Source organism: Anomaloglossus baeobatrachus, chromosome 6 (genome assembly GCF_048569485.1).
Source record: "Anomaloglossus baeobatrachus isolate aAnoBae1 chromosome 6, aAnoBae1.hap1, whole genome shotgun sequence".
Taxonomy (NCBI): domain Eukaryota; kingdom Metazoa; phylum Chordata; class Amphibia; order Anura; family Aromobatidae; genus Anomaloglossus; species Anomaloglossus baeobatrachus.
The window spans coordinates 59,605,571-59,623,369 of record NC_134358.1 but is presented as its reverse complement, the minus strand read 5'-3'; the positions used below and the strand labels follow the sequence as shown (position 1 = coordinate 59,623,369).

The window sequence follows — 17,799 nt, the reverse complement described above, 5'->3', positions numbered from 1 at the left end:
CATGTACCGTAAGAGATGAAAGAGCGCTGCTGACCCGGAAGTAAAATTGGAGCATGCGCAATACAGTACTTTGGTCTGTCCTCAGCAGGTCACAGTAAAACATGCCCGCACAGGAGTGTGGTTGGAGAACATTGTGTGGATGACATAGGGCAGGAGGATAATAATTGTGACAATGGAGGAGGCGCCGAAGCTGTTAAAGAGGCCTTAAAGATGGTGGCCAAATTTATGTTGGGAAAACCTGGTGACAGATTTCCTTTATGATGCTTTTTAGAAGAAAATACCATAAATATTTATGTAAATATATAAAACTCTTGTTCTGAAAGTTGATCCACTCAAGCTCAGGATGGAAAAATTGCCCTGTAGGGCACAATGGATCATGCATTGCTCCATTCCTTTTATGCTTTCCAATTTCTTGGTTGAACAATGATGAAAATGATTTCTTCCAATCATACTATGTAAACGTGTAATGCATTATACATACTGAATTGTCTAAATATATATATATATATATATATATAAAATTTATATAAATATAAAATATTCCTTATCTGAAAAATAAATAAGACTAAATAAACACTATAAATGTCTTCGTATTTACAATATATATATATATATATATATATATATATATATATATATTATTTTTTTTTATTTTTTTTTTAATTGTTTTTTATAAATATGAACAGATTTATAGTGTTTATTTAGTCGTAGTTATTTTTAAGATAAGGAATAATATTATACAATTCAGTATGTATAATGCATTACACGTTATGTGTATATATATATATATATATATAGATATATATATATATATATATATATATATTTCAAGCATTGTAAAATATGTCCATCAGATTTTAAATGTTGCATTGACTTTTCACATCCTTACCGGAAAAGGTAATATTGAATCCTTCATATGCGATTGAAAAATCAGAAATGAAACGTAACTGAGCCCTGAAATTTCCATAGAGACCTGCATTAATTGCTGCAGGGAGCTCGGAGCCGGTGAGTCGTGCCAGTGGCTGAGTAAAACTGCCGTTTTCAGTGATTAGCAAGTAGTCATGAAGATCTTCCAGATGAAAGGTGTGGAAGGTGAACTGTACTCCTGAAAGAGTAAAAATAGATTTAGAGATAATTAATGATCAATCTGTTAACAAAAACTCAAAATCACATAATAAAATAAAATATGGGATAATGCGATATACAGTATATGAATTTACATTATTATAAAACATGGGAACTTAGAAAAAAATAGTGCTTGTCACTTTAAATTATTTATGATGAATATATTTTGGTTGGTATTTTGTTTTCGTTAATATATGACCTTCTATAACCTTTTAATATGTAAGGAACTATCATTAAATTTATTCTTGTTTTCTTGGGTCGGAGTCTCACTTTACCTTGTGGGACTCTTCTGATAAAATGAATTCCCTTTCCTTTGGGGAGGAGAGGGTTAATGTCAGTTTACCTTTTAGCATCTTCTGACTACTAGACAGGTGTTTCTGATTTGGACCACTTCCAGATCCTATGTATACCCTCTGCATCCAGCAGAGGGTGCCGGTTATTTTCATTCATTTGGAAGCTTGGCCAGGAGGAGAAAGAAGCTGGACAAACGCTCTCTTTGTTCTGCTTTTTTGGGCTGCAGCATTGTTGTAGGCTGCAGCAGTTTGTGGTGTGTTCGTTTATTGGTATGGAAGTTTCCCAGTAGTCTGTTTTCTTTACCCTGTTATGTTGTTTCCCCTTGTGCATTTTTAGTAGCTCCTTTGTGTGTGATTGCCATGTGTACAGGTTGTCGTTTTCCCCTGTCCGTGTCTCGTTGTTGGGTTGGTGTACAGTTCTGGCTCACCCCTCAGGTGGAGTTGGGGAAGGGGAATTTCTTCAAGGCTTAGGACAGGAGTCAGGGCCACGTCGGGGCCCTGGACCTTCCTTCCTTCAAGGGTACCTCCTGTTGTGAGTGTGAGCGCAGAGGTCCTTAACCATAGGTTACCCTGTGTACTCGTAGAAGTGTTGAGAAAGCAAGTCTTCTCTCATCTGAATAAAATCTGGATTTTGCAAGATAAAATAAGCTCTCCCCAGATTAAATATTCCATCAATCAGAGGAATAATAGAAATAGGTTGTTATGCCGCGCTGCTGAATGGATTCAGGAGAGCAATCGACATGATCAGCAAATTTGATTCATAGTTCACTGTGTTTTGGAGCTGGCATGCTCCTTCTTCAGGAACCGACAATACCAATGTATCAATCCGGATTAAATATTGGAGGCTAAATATAATGAATGTTTATTTTTCTGTGCAGTATGTAGATATAATTTTTCTTGCTCCTGTATGTACCATTTTACATATTTTTTTCGATTTTGTTAGTTTGATATGTGTTTGTTACATTTGTGATATTAATTCACTTATACAATGTGTGAACCTATTTATTCTCCATGTTTGAATTCACTGGGAAAAAAAACTGAGGCTATGCTCATAGGTTGCGTTTTTGCAGTATTTTTGATACTTTTTTAAAGAAATTAAAAGCTGCTTTTTACAGTATCAGCAAAAGCTATAAGATTTCAGAAATATTACCTTTTTTTCTTAACTGTCTCGGAAAACTAATGCATTTTTTAAAACGGCACCTTGTCAATTCTTAGATTGTTTTTCATCATAGAAAGCAGCGATGAAGGGCAAAATATGCTGTAAATATGCAACCATGCTTTTATGTTGTATTTATGCTGCATTTTTTGTGAATAAAACAAAGTTTATCAAGCATGTTAACAAATAGGTATTTTCTGTGCCAAAAACACAGCAAAAATGCAGCAAAACACAAGACAAAATGCAGCAAAAAAGAGCAAAACTTGTTTCTTGTAAGCAGCTTCTTTACTGCAAAGAGAAGTGGTTTTGTCTGTAGAAAAAAGCTGCAAAAAACCACATGTGAATATAGCCTTAATTGGAAATGCTGAATGATACTATCTCCTGTTTTGCGCTTTGTGTTCTTTCAAAACGCATATGTCCCTCCGTGTGCTGTGATTCATGGCACACGTGGGTTGTCCATGTGCAATTCGTGATACATTATCTATCATCCATGATTGCACATGGATGTATACTCACTAGGGATGATCGAATATCACAAATATTCGTCAATATTCAGCTTCGCGTATATCTGACGAATAGGTCGCCGCTATGCGAATATTCGATGCACAATGTAAGTCTATGGGAAGCCCGAATAGTTGCTATTCGGCAACTATTCGGGTTTCTCATAGACTTACAATGCGCATCGATAGTTCACAAATAGTCGAATAGCGGCGACCTATTCGGCGAATATTGGCGTTGCCGAATATTTGAGGTATTCGATCATCCCTAATACTCACCTGCCCCAGCTCCTGCTGTCCGTGGTGCTGAACTCTCCGACTCTGCTGTAGCTACTTTCACGTTGGCTGTGGCTGTATACATGAATATACATGAGAATAAGTAGCCGACTCTGAAGCAACAGCCAGCAGAGGCCGAACACAGCATTACTGGAGAAGGTGAGTATGAAAAACTTTTTATTTTCAATGTACGTGTTTTTCTGGTATGTGTTTCATAGATCACACCATAGTGTGGTCCGTGGGACATCAGTGATGCCAGAAAAAAATGGACATGTCTCCGTGCGGCAATCACGGACACGCGTGTATGCTGCATGGAGACATAGTCAATGATAAATCACTGATGTGTGTGCAGACCCATTGATTATAATGGGTCTGTGTATGTCTGTGATTCTGGTACATATAAAAACTAGCACATACGTACCAGAATCACTGACGTGTGAAACAGGCCTAAGCATCTAGGTTGTCATTGAGATACGGTGAACAATGAAGTTTTTATGCTACATGGAATGGTTGAAAAACAGGCAGGTGTCAATCAAGTTGAAAACGGGAGGTTCTAGACGTGGATGAAGGAAACTATTAAGAGTTGTCTCAAAATGATGATCTTGGAATAAGGGGTACTTTGCACGTTGCGACATCGCTACTGCGATATCGTCGGGGTCAAATCGAAAGTGACGTACATCCAGCGCCGGTGACGACGTCGCAACATGTAAAGCCTAGGAGAGAAGATGAATGAGCGTGAAATAGTCAAAAAGCGGTGATCTGTGTCACGTCGTTCATTTTCATAATGTCGGTGCGTCCGCAGTTACGATGTCGTTTGCCATTCATGCAGCTCCACACGTCGGGGTGTGTGAAGCCACAGGAGCGACAAACATCTCCTTACCTGCGCCCGCCATCCACTGGCAATGCGGAAGGGAGAAGGTGGGTGGGATGTTTACATCCCACTCATCTCCGCCCCTCCGCTTCTATTGGTCGGCCGATTAGTGATGTTGCGGTGACGTCGCTGTGACGCCGAACGCACCGCCTGCTTGAAGGAGGGATTCTTCGGCAGTCACAGCGACGTCGCCGACCAGTTAAGTGCGTATGAAGCTGCTGTAGCGATAATGTTCGCTACAGCAGCTATCACAAGATATCGCATGTGCGACGGGGGCGGGTACTATTGCGCTCGGCATAGCTATCATCGGCTAGCGATGTCGCAGCGTGCAAAGTACCCTTAAGAATAACAGTACAGATATTTGTTTTAGGCATAAATTGTAAAGAAAAAAATTGCCGAAAAATGATGGGAGGAAAATTGAGAACATTTCTGTTCATTATACCGTAGTTGTCTTTCACACTAAAATCAAGTTTTAGCTTCAACAGTTGGATGTCTTATTACCGCAGCTTCCCAAAGTAAGATTTTGATTATTTAGTGTTTGCATAACAGCTGCAATTTCTACCCATTTCCTGATTCTTCTCGATGAGTTCTGGTAGAATTAAACTTTGCCCTCTTTATCGCTCATCACCTGCAATAGGCGATGATTTGTGATGAGGCTCATCAACGTAAACCTAGAGCTTTACAAGTGAGCAGCTTGAAATAAGTAGAAAACTAAAAGACTGAGCAAGTAACAGGTTAATATTTTGTAGGAAAAAAATACCGGATGAAAGTGGTAAGTGAAAATTGTCTTTTTTATGCTGAAGCATTCAATAGAGAAATATAGCCATATCTGGGAATTGAGCCAAGGTCATGGGCATAGAAGAATTTGTGTGTGAGTGAGTATATGAGTTGTGTGTTTGTGATATAACTGTGATTGTAAAGAACTAGGGTGGACAAAATAAAAATTTCTATCTCAGCAAGGTTAGTGTAAAGGTCTGAACAACAGCAAGATGGAGCACAAGGTGTCTCTGTTTGGGGGGTTGATCCAACTTCTGTTTTTCAGAGCTTCATATGGAAGCTCGAACAAAAGCACATATGTTTTGCTTGAACATAATGTGAATAAAGTCTTAAACGTACAGTATGCCTTTATTAGGGTACGCTCACACAAGCGTATGTTTCACATGAGTGCAATGCGAGAAATTCTTACACTGCACTCGGCCTCATTTAAGACAATGCTGCAGCTCAGATCTGCAAGTTTTTCCTCAGCACTAAATGGACTGAAGAAAGCATGCTTCAATTGTCTGTGAGAGTCGTCACTCGCACCCATACAAGTCTAAGGGTGCGAGAGAAACATGAGACTGCACTCAGATGTTTTCTAAGTGCAGTATGATATATGCACTGGCTGACAATGGAGGAGATGGGGAGATTAATCCCGCCCTCTCCTCCGGAGCTGTGATCCGATTTCAGGAATGGTTCACAGTTGCATGACACTCGGCTCATGCTCGCAGCAGAGCAGGAGCTAAGGTTGAATAGCATATCACATCCGATGCTGTCGTATCAGAAGTGATAAACAAGTGTGACTCTGCCCTAAGGCTGGATTCACACGATGGTATGGCATCCGATGTGAATGCATTGGATGTGATATGTTAATCACCCTCAGCTCCCGCTGCGCTGCCATCATGAGCCAAGTGCCTGCGATCAGATCACAGTTGTGGAGGAGAGAGCAGGCGCTGCGGGGGAGAGGGAAGCATTAATCTGCCCAGCTTCTTCATTATTAGCTGATGCGATTATCGTACTGCACTCGGATGTCAGCCAAGTGCAGTCGATGGTTCACTCGCACCCATAGACTTGTATGGGTGTTAGTGACACATCTCTCGTTGACAATCGCAGCATTCTGTGACTATTCCCTCATCCAGAATCTGGCTGAGAAAAAAGCTAACCATCTGTTCTCCCTCATTGAAAAACATTGGTTCGAGTACAATGCGAGATTTTCTTACATTGCAATCAAACAATCATGTGAGCGTATCCTAAGGAAAATATCAGACATGTGCACTGCCCCATAGAATAAGATTGGTCTATGTGCTATCCAATGTTATGTCGGATCATTCTCAGACCAAAAATAATGTCCTCTGCAAGAGGTGTTTTTGAAAAGATGATCACAGAGAGGATTTCAAAAGTTAAGCGTGATTTATACACTACGATATATCTAACGAGATGTCGGCGGGGTCACGTCGTAAGTGACGCACATCCGGCATCATTAGTGATATTGTAGCGTGCGACAGCTATGAACGAGTAGAAATACTCACCTTCTCGTTCATCGCTGACACGTCGCTCATTTTCTAAAAATCGCACGTCCTGTTGTTCATCGTACCCGGGGCAGCACACATCGCTCCGTGTGACACCCTGGGAATGATGAAAACAGCTTACCTGCGTCCTGCCGGCAATGCTGAAGGAAGGAGGTGGGCGGGATGTTTACGTCCTGCTCATCTCCGCCCCTCCACTTCTATTGGCCAGCCGCTGTGTGACATCGCGGTGACGCCGAACGTCCCTCCTCCTTCAGGAAGTGGATGTTCGCCGCCCACAGTGAGGTCGTTTGGAAGGTAAGTACGTGTGACGGGGGGTTACAACATTGTGCGGCACGGGCAAGAAACTGCCCGTGCCGCACAAACGATGGGGGCGGGTGCGATCGCAAATGTGATTGCACGGTACATTGTAATGTGTAAAGCAGGCTTTAGACTAGATTTCTTTTAATAAGAGATTAAGGCTGTGTGCACACGATGCGTTTTTTACCGCGGAAACGCTGCGTTTTGAACCGCAGCGTTTCAGTGGCAAATTGCATGCGTTCAGCTTTCCCAGCAAAGTGTATGGGAAAGCTGAAAAATCAGTGCACATGCTGCGTTTCTTTCCGCAGTGTTTTGGATGCCAAAAATCGGTGCGGAAAGAAAAGCAGCATGTCACTTCTTTTGTGCGTTGTGGCTGCGTTCTCTCCCCCATTGAAATCAATGATGTGGGGTCAGAACGCAGCCACAACGCATGGACCTGCTTTTTTGTTGCGGTCCGCGGCCTTTGTCGGCACGCCAGAACGCAGGCATTTACCTGGAAGTGAGGTCAAGAGGTTTCCTGTTGACCTCACTTCCTGGCAAAGCCCCCGGTGTCGCCAAAGTGCCCGCCCCGACCCCCGAGTCCCCGACCCCCCTCCCGAAAATCCAACATGGCCGCGCGCACAGTAGCGCACCGGCCGCCCTGCTCCTATGATTTCTGTCGCATGTGCAATAACACATGCGACAGAAAACTGTTCCCCAGGCCCTGCCCGTTCACCCCAATTCCCCCCGGTGTCATACATACCTGTCCGGTCGCAGCGCTGATCCCCCGCGGCCTCCTCCTCCTCCTTCACAGCAGACGCCGGCCGGTCACATGAGCAGAGCAGCTGACAGCCAGCACTGTGTTCAGAGAGCTGTGCTGGCTGCTCGCACTCTGCAGCTGTGACCCGGGGAGAGTGGGTGCAGATTTTTGCACCCACTCTCCTCAAATGGAGGGTCTGCCCTCCTAGAAAATGGGGGATACGTTTCCTGAACGTGCCCCCATATTCTAGAAGGTCCAGAGGCGACGTGGGACATCCATATGGATTTCTGCGGACCCATTTTTTTTTATTAAATTGGAGAACAAGGGAATGATTTGGGGAGTGTTTTTTCTAATAAAACATTTTTTGTTGTCTTTTTTTGCTTTTGTTTACTGTCAATTAGTTATGTCGGGTGTCTGATAGACGCCGTGACATCACTAATTGCTGGGCTTGATGCCAGGTGACATTACACATCTGGTATCAACCCCATTTATTACCCCGTTAGCCAACGCACCAGGGCGCGGGATGAGTTGGGGCGAAGCGCCAGGATTGGCGCATCTAATGGATGCGCCACTTCTGGGGCGGCTGCGGCCTGCTATTTTTAGGCTGGGAAGAGTCCAATAACCATGGCTCTTCCCACCCTGAGAATACCAGACCCCAGCTGTCAGCTTCACCTTGGCTGGTGATCTAATTTGGGGGGACCCCACGTTATTTTTTTTTTTATTCTTTATTTATAAATAAAAAAAAAAACATGGGGAGCCCTCCAAATTGATCACCAGCCAAGATGAAGCTGCCAGCTGTGGTTTGCAGGCTCCAGCTGTCTGCTTTACCCTGACTGGCTATCAAAAATAGGGGGGACCCCACGCCATTTTTTTCATTTTTTTTTTTTTTTTTTTTTATTGGATAAATACTAAGCTAGGCACCCTTTAGTGCCACATGAAAGGTACTAAAGGTGCCAGCTTAGAATATGCAGGCGGGGGTAGGACGTTCTATATATTTGACATCCCTTCATCCATTGACGCTTTTTAGGCTGTGTGTCCACAATCAGGGTTTGCAGCGTTATGGGCGCTGAGTGTTTTCCCTGCGTCCATAACGCTGCGTTGTGCAGTAGAAGCACAGTGGAAGGATTTTTGGAGATCCCATGCCCACTGTGCTTCTTTTCTCCGCAGCATAAACTGACCGGTAGCGTGGCTTCCCGAGCCTCAGCATGTCAATTTATGCTGCGGAGACGAGTGTTCTCTGCAGGTAGCATAGAGCTCCACAGCAGCCTGAACCCAAATCGTGGGCATGGGCAGCTGCAGGAAGGCTGGCACTGTGTACTAGACGCCGTGTCGCTGGATCATGGCCACATAGCCTTAGGCCCCTTTCACACGTCAGTGATTCTGGGACGTTTGTGCTTTTTTTTAAACGTACCAGGATCACTGACATACGCAGACCCATTATAATGAATGGGTCTGCTCACACATCAGTGATTTTTCACTGCACGTGTCTCCATGCGGCGTACCCGCGTGTGCGTGATTGCCGCACGGAAACATGTCCATTTTTTTCTGGCATCACTGATGTCCCACGGACCACGCAGTGGTGTGATCCGTGAAACACGTGCCAGAAAAAAACGTGCTTTTAAAATAAAAAACATTTTAACTCACCCGGCTCCAGCGATGTCCTCTGCAGCCCGTCCTCCCTGTTCCTTCTGTGCCGGCTCATTATTGTCGCGCATATTCATGATGCACGACACAGCCGACACGGAAGCAGCTGCTGCGGGGGTCAGCGCCGGCCGGATGCTGCACCGCGGGAGCGATCAGCACCATGGAGAGCGGGTGCAGGTGAGTTAATCTCTAAGTGCAATCACGGCCACGGAGAACGGAGCCCGGATTGCACTTAGACAACCCACGTGTGCCGTGATTCACGGCACACGGAGGGACATGTGCATGTTTTACACGCCAGTGAAAAACGTCACTGTTTTTCACTGACGTGTGAAACGGGCCTAAAAGTGAGAATATTGTTGCTACAGCAACATTTTGGGTGAAGTAGCTGTGGATTCAAAATGCTTAATATACTCCTGAATAAAATCCTTGATGGGTGCAGATTCCAAAATGGGGTCACTTGTGGGGGTTTTCTGACGTATAGGTACCTAAGGGGCTTGGTGCGCGAAGTTTATTTCAACTTTTCCAAAATTCAAATGGTGCTCCTTCCATTCCAAGCCCTCCCATTTATCCAAACAGAATGTGGAGAAGGAAATGACATCACAGGTTTTTTTTTCCAAAGGTCTGTGTTCAACCAACTTTATTATCACTGACAAGTCTTAAAAAACGCACCTAAAAAAACGCATGAAAAACGCATGAAAAACGCATGAAAAACGCATGAAAAACGCATGCGTTTTCAATGCGTTGTTTCTCAAAAAGCATTGTTTACATTTCTCCCCTCTGCCAGAGGGTGCGTTTTTTTCCGCGCGGAAAAAAAAGCAACGTGTGCACATACCCTAAATCGTTTAACCAGTCTCTTAAAGGAAAACTACAAAAGACAATAGAATAACACTACCTAGAGGTTACCGTAATTCTCTCTATATTTGTTTCCAAATAGTTTCATGACTGTTCCATAAATTATTTTTCTGTAAAGTCACCAACTCTTTGACGGAAAGTTCCCTACAAATTCTATTGTTATTAGACACATAAAAATCTGGTCTATAAAGAGATGAACCCAATAATCTCATTGATGAGTGCCTAGGTGTATGTGCCTAGCATTTATGTAATATCTCAACTTTTGTATCCCATATATACTAATCCAAAATTGTGTTTTCAATAGGGATGAGTGAGAATACTCGTTACTACTCGGTACTTACCGAGTAGTATGGTATTCGGGCTACTCATTACTCCCTGAGTATCCTTGTAAGTGCAGCACCAGGGAGCGAAGGACCCGGGCGGGGAGTGTTCATCAGCTGATTGTTTAAAAATGCCGGAGGCTTTTTACCGCTCCGCTTTTAAACAATCATGCATCCATTTCAGCCTTTTACTCAGCCCCCAAACCACTTTGTAGGGTTCAGCAGACAATTACTCGCATTTCCCATTGGCTTGCATTGGACTCGCTACTTATAACAAATACCCGAACATTAGGACCTACTCGTTACAAATATAGCGGGTCAGAATATTTCACTACTCGCTCATCCCTAGTTCTCAACGCTATTGATGAATCTTGGAAAAATTTAATTTCACGTATATAAATTTATAAGTCTATGATATATCTCTGTTTTCTGTGCTCTTTTACATAAATTCGATTTTTTTCTCTCAATGTAAAAGCCAACGAAAGCAAAGTCAACATAAAACAATGATGTTACTCCAATGTGGAGCCATTTCAGAATAAACCTTTTAGTGCTGTCTATCAAAGACGTAGGGATGATTTCGAGATAATGTAGAGAGGGAACGGTGTAGCTCTAATTAAGTCTTCTTTTAATGTAACAGCTTTCACAACATGAGTGCACCTAATCAATGCAGCGCCATCAACTGCCTTGTTCTTCATGCAGCTACTTAATGCTCTGTGCAATTCTAATAGAGACAAAGCAACTATTCTCAGAAAGTATGCAAAGCATGGAAAGCTCTCATTCCCTCTTCTCTCTCTCATTTTCTTTATAGTGATGACTATAACAGTAACTCTAGTCTTAAGCATATAGTAGATAACAAAAATTAATACAGTGTAGATACCAATAAAAGGGTAGCGGTATTTAACAAAACAGGTTATTCTCTTCTGACAACCCTTATAACCCAATTGCAGAATTATTAGATCAATATTGCACTCAAAAAGATCTCGCTGGTATTTAATGATGAATCTACCTGCCGATTTTATATTCATCTACCAATTCACAACTTAAATTAATGAAGACTACTTGTGTGATCCTATGTAACAGCATACAATCTGGTAATAAGTTACCTTTTCCATGGGTTACTTCTATGGTCCATGTACAATTCAAAGAGTTTGGGTAGAATTCCGGATATCCTGGAGATAGAATAGTGCCACTGGGACCGCGTACATCTCCACCACACAATGCTAGGATGGAAAAAAAGGGAATGATGTTTACATAAGATAGATATACGGAAGGAACATAGTAAAATGATCATAACTTATTCTGTGTTATCACAACATGAAATTATTTTAAATTACTGTAACTAGGGTATATTTTGCAATTCAGTCCACATACCGTATTTTTCGGGTTATAAAACGCACATTTCCTCCCAAATATTTGGGAGGAAAATGAGAGTGCATCTTAAAATCTGAATGTAGCTTACTGGGGGGGTGGAGAGGGGTCACAGGAGGCAGGACGATTCTGTGATGTGGACGACTGCTCTCTGCGGCATTGCTCTGTATGGCGGGCGGCCCTGCTCTGGGCGGCTTGTGTGGCGGGTAGCGCTGCTCTGTGCAGTGGGTGGTGGGTCTCTGTGCAGTGGGTGGCGGAGCTCTGTGCAGTGGACAGCGAGGCTCAGGCTATTCTGAAGATGTCAGCATTAAGGGATTCAAATAATGGCACCCAGAGTCGGCACGTGCACAGATGGAGCTCTCGGCTCAAGCTCTCATCTGCACACACGCCAACTTCCATTTCTTTGAAGCCCACACCATCGACATTTTCAGAATGACCAGTGCCTCACCGCCTGCAGCACTGGCTGGCTCAGCACAGAGCAACGTCGGCTGGCCCAGCACAGAGCAGCGCTGGCTTGCCCAGCAAAGAATAGTGCTGGCTGGCCCAGCAAAGAGCAGCGCCGGCTGCCCCAGCACAACACCGAAGCCTGCAGTGAGTATCTGGGCCACCCTCTCTACCGCTCACAGCATCACCATACTCCAGCACCTCCCCTGCCTTCTGTGACCCCACTCCACCACTGCTGACGGCCCACCACCCCGGTAAGACATCACTGGATTATAAAACGGACCCCATATTTTTTTTACCTTTTTTTTATCTCTAAATTTGGGGTGCGTCTTATAATCTGGTGCATCTTATAAAATTAAAAATATGTTATATATTAAAGGAAACATGATACCTGGGTACATATAGCTTGATCTATTCACAGCATGTATTAGAACATGGCCGCATGATTTCCACCATATATTTCTAACGTTGAAATGCTGCATAGTTTAATAGCCGCTGGGGACCAAGCTGCACTGGAGACTGGTTGGATAGAATGGTTCCTGGTAACTTCTCCCTACCTGCTCCCCTTGAGATTTAAGTCTTTCTGGATAAATTCATATAGGGAGAGACCTATACTGTACCTTCATGGCATTGGGCGTGGAGAAGCCAGCAGGAAGTTGCTTGAAGGACTAGTGTCCTGAGTGGCTGGGCTCCAGGCCGTTATCAATTATGCTTTTTCTCTGAAACGCCACTATGTGGCAGAGTTGGGCATACAATATTTGGCTGAAGTCATGAAAACAGCATCTGATACATGCTGTGCATAGGTCAGGCAACATGTATCCAGGTATCATGTTTGCTTTAAATAAGTTATTTTACTAGATGGACCAGATATATTTGCCTTTAAAATCGATTTACAAAACTATATAATATTGCATATTAAAATGAGCAGTTTGGAGTCCAGGTAAAAAGTGAGAGAGCTCATGGCTAGTGATGAGTGAGCATGCTCGGCGCTGCTCAGTGCTCGATTGAGTACTGTGGGTGCTGGAGCTAAATGCTTGAGTCCCATTTCTGTTACCTGCCATGATACAGCCCCCGGCCATCAAAGTCCCCATCACCTGCATGCAGCAGGTTGAAGACATCACTTGGCAACCTCCGTTCCATATTCCCAGCCACTAAAGTACATATCATCTGTGTGCAGCTGACATCACCCGGCAACATCCGATCTGTGCGCGATGTCCAAATGCCCCTCCCCGGCCAAAGTGACAGTTTTGCTCCAGTCCCCTTTCTGGAAAATCTCTCTTTTCCAGAATGGGGACTAACCGGACAGTTACTTTGGTTTGGTAGAAACGTTTGGACGGTGCGCAAGGAACGGAAGTAGCAGGGCAATGCCAGCTGCACGCAGATGATGGGGACTATTGTGGCTGGGAAGAAAGAACAGAGGTTGCTTGGTGATGTCTGTTTGCTGCATGTGGATGACTGTGGTGGCCGGGGGCTGTGTAAGGGAAGGTGACAGCCCATGTCTTTGGGAAAAATATGCTCGAGTCCCCCTTTGTCGCTTCTTATGCTCGGTACTTGAAGGGAGCATTTCCAAGAGTCTGGCTTGCTCGATTTGAGTACTAAGCACTCGAGGACTTTTGTGCTTACTCATGAGTCCAAGTATGTTCAGACATTTTGACATCGATTTTCATAGTAAGCATACCAGACTCATCAGGTCTAAAATATATTCTTAATAATTTAAGCTATTTGTATTTGTGACAAATATAATTTAAAATCCTAGCTAAACCCAACAACATTTTTTCCTCAAAGAAAACAGGATGCACACATCTCCAAATGTTTTGAGGATAGATAAATGGTATCAGTTTAGCGCTTTACTATGGTCCAAGAAATGTGCAGTTTTAGGAACAATTTCAGTACAACTTTATTTATATAGTAGCTTTTATTGAGGCTTCCATGATGTAATTTGAAAAAGAGAAATCTATAAAATAAAAGTCTATAAATCACAGAACGACCAATAACAAAGTATTAAGGCCCCCTTACACACTACGATATATTGGGCGATGTGTCGTCGGGATCACGGATTCCGTGACGCACATACGGCATCGTTTGACATATCATAGCGTGTGACAGCTACGAGTGACTGTTAACGAGCAAAAATACTCTCCATATCGTTGGTCGTTGACACGTCGTTCATTTTCAAATAATCGGTCACATTCCTGGATGCAGGTTGTTAATCGTTCCTGAGGCAGCACACATCGCTCTGTGTGACACCTCGGGAATGACGAACACAGCTTACCTGCGTCCTGCGGCTCCCGCCGGCAATGAGGAAGGAAGGAGGTGGGAGGGATGTTATGTCCTGCTCATCTCCGCCCCTCCGCTTCTATTGGGTGGCCGTTTTGTGACGTTGCTGTGACGCCGAACGTCCCTCCCCCTTCAGGAAGAGGATGTTCGCCGCCCATAGCGAGGTCATTCGGGAGGTAAGTACGTGTGACAGGGGTGACCTGGGGTGACCTGAAAAATTGCCCGTGACGCACAAATGATGGGGGCGGGTGCGATCGCATGATAAATTGACGCGTGTAACGGGGCCTTTAGATTATTAGTTAATTCTCTGATCGTTGGACAATCAGAGTATCAAAGTAGACCCTTCTAGCTCTAAATTGTGTAGTCACTGTTTGGATTAGTTCCTTAGAACCCAAGGTCCCTGTCCAATTTGCCTTATAGCTTCTTAAATTGGCCCTAAAGCAGATATGATATAAAGTTTCACAACAGAAACGGCAAATGTTTATTAACAGATCTTTTGGACCTGATTCTGCTGGTGTATTTATTTTAAAAATTCACATTAGAACGGCTGTAAAAAGGGGATTGTCAAAAACAAAATATTTTTAGTCATAAATGTCTATTTATGTAATATAATAATCTAATCACTAGTACTGAACGAGCGTGCCCAGTACTGCCTGGTACTCGACACTGCATGGTGCTCAGCACTGCTTGGCGCTCGATTCAGTACTGCAGATGCTTGAGTCAAATGCTTGAGTCTACATTCTGTTACTTGCCCTGAAACAGACCCCGGCCACAACAGTCCTCATCATCCGGAGGCAGCAGGCATCACCCGGCTATGTCTCTTCCATCTTTCTGGCCACAATTATGCACGTGCATCTGGAATTGTTAGCAATTTCTGTTCCATGTGTGCCATCCAAATGTTCTCCCCCAGACCAAAACAACTGTGCGGTTATTTCCGATGAGGTCCCCATTCCAGAAAATTAATCTCTCTCTTTTCCAGAATGGGGACATGAGCAGAACTAACCGACAGTTACTTTGCCTGGAGAGGGAACATTTGGACGGAGCACATGGAACAGAAGTTGCAAAGGGATTCCAGCTGAACACGGATGACTGTGGTGACCGGAAAAACAGAATGGAGGTTTACGGGTGATGTCTGCTACCTTGGATGATGGTGCTGTGGTGGTCGGGGCTGTGTCAGGGCAGGTAACAGAATGAGGAATAGGGAAAAATATGCTTGAGTTACCCATTAACTCCTATTGTGCTTTGTACTTGAGCTGAGCATTTTCGATCATCCAACATGCTCGATTCAAGTACCACACAACTGAGCACTTTTGTTCTCTCTAATTACTACTAATCACTTTATGCTTTAATTAAAACATCCCAACTATTCCCCCTTTCTATCTTTTTTAACTTCTGATTTTATGATGTTTTGTTTTGGGGTTTGGTCTCGGCTTTCTCTGGTTTTCAGTGCACATTGAGGAGAGCTCATACTGAACATCCATCAGAATTGGCAACCAGCCCTGGCCACTGAAAAAAAACAAACAAAAATAGACTGGAGATGAAACATTAGGTTTAAGTTAAAGTGAACCTGTCAGGTGCAATATGCACCCAGGACCACAAGCAGTTCTGGGTGCATATTAGTGATTTCTGTCTAACCATTCCTATGTACATAAGCATACATAGAGACCTTAAGAAAAAGCATTTCTAAAGATCTTTTATCGTATGATAATGAGGCCAGGGACTAGGCGCAAGGATATTATATCCCCCATCCAGCCGCCCTCTTATCATGTTCGTACGTCCACAGGGGTGTACTACTATGTTACAAAATGCAGCATCACCAGCGTTGACACGCGTACCTGTGTCTGCAGTGAAGGCTCATCTTAACATCCTGGCACTTCCGGTCATGCCCACTAGACCTTTCTGAAGCCAGGACGTATACACCCTGCTTCATACTGTACATGACCAGAAGTGTCTGGCATTCAGAAGTGCGGTCACAGCAAACACAGGTACGCGCGACACCACTGGTGGTGGTGAATTGAATAGCATGTTAGTACTCTCCTGTGGGCGTACTAACATGCTAAGAGGGTGGCTAGTCGGGGTATATAATGCCCTGGGGACTAGTCCCCTCGCTCATTAGCATACGATATAAGATCTTTAGAAATACTTTTTCTAAAGATCTCTTTATCTATGCTTCTAGAGGCTGGGACGGTTAGGCAGGGATTAGCAATATGCACCCAGGACTGCTCGTGATTCTGGGTGCATATTGCACCTGACAGGTTCCCTTTAAGCATATTTAAAAAGAAGTTAGATTATTCTATTAAAAAGACATTTAGGATTAAAATAAGCTATAGTTTTAGACTAACCCTTTAAGAAGAACATTTTGTTTCAATCCAGCTAGAACTAAAGATGAGCGATCTTCATTGGAAAATTATAAAATCGCACAATCTTTTGTGGGATTAGGTCAGGATCGGAAAACCGAACATATGTCCAAAAAGTTGGTAATGTTTGATTTGCATCGTTACATGTTCAGTTTGTAGAAACCATCTTTTCGCGGCACTATTACAGCCATGTCAAGTATTGTCACAGTTGGGATTTGCAAGGAAAACCACTGTTAAAAAAAGAGGAAGCAAAATGATGAAGCAGGACATACTTACCGAGACTCCTCATGGCTGCTGCGCTACTTCCAGGGCTAATAATGATCCTTTATACATATTCACTGCTTTCCCCGCCCACCAGTGTCTCTGATAAGCTGTAGTTAGACTAAGCCCCCATTCTCTCTGACAGCATTATAATGGTGTAAAATAAATAAATAAAAAAATGTCATGTGGTCCCCTTTATATTGATACCAGCACAGATAAGCCCACAGTTACAGGCTGCAGCCCCCAGCCATACACATATCTTGGCTGTGCATCAAAATAAGATTAACCACATGCAGCTTTTTTATTAATTTAAATTGAAATAAATAATTTTTTAAAAATAGCGTACAGTCCCCCCCCAATTTTGATACCCACCCAAGATAAAGCCCAACAGGTGGGGGCTAGTATTCTCAGGCCGGGGAGACCTTTGCTTGTTGGGAACTCCCAGTCTAAAAATAGCAGCCTGCAACTGCCCAGGATTTACACATCTATTAGGTGCGACAATCCCAAAACGTTACCCGGCTCATCCCGATTGACCTGGTCGGGTGGCAATCTGGGTAATAACAAAGGGTTAATAGCAGCCCACAGCTGACACTAAGCCATAGATTAGTAATGGGAGGGTTCTATGATACCTCCCCATTACTAATCTGTAAGTGAAAATAAATAAACACAAACATTGAAAAAAATCCTTTATTTGAAAAAAATATAATTTATTTTATAATGAAGTATACAGCCATTAT

General features: G+C 43.3%; 1 protein-coding gene across 7 annotated transcripts in view; it reads right to left on the bottom strand.

The window, feature by feature from the left end:
- CSMD3 (CUB and Sushi multiple domains 3) overlaps nucleotides 1-17,799 on the bottom strand; it is a 2,007,504-nt gene that overhangs the window by 830,866 nt on the left and 1,158,839 nt on the right. For all 7 annotated transcript variants that reach the window (XM_075352941.1, XM_075352934.1, XM_075352935.1 and 4 more), the window contains 2 exons: nucleotides 11,459-11,575; nucleotides 890-1,105 (listed from right to left, as the gene is read on the bottom strand). In XM_075352941.1, the coding sequence (XP_075209056.1) occupies nucleotides 890-1,105; nucleotides 11,459-11,575 (333 nt within the window). The remainder of the gene's footprint in view (nucleotides 1-889; nucleotides 1,106-11,458; nucleotides 11,576-17,799) is intronic.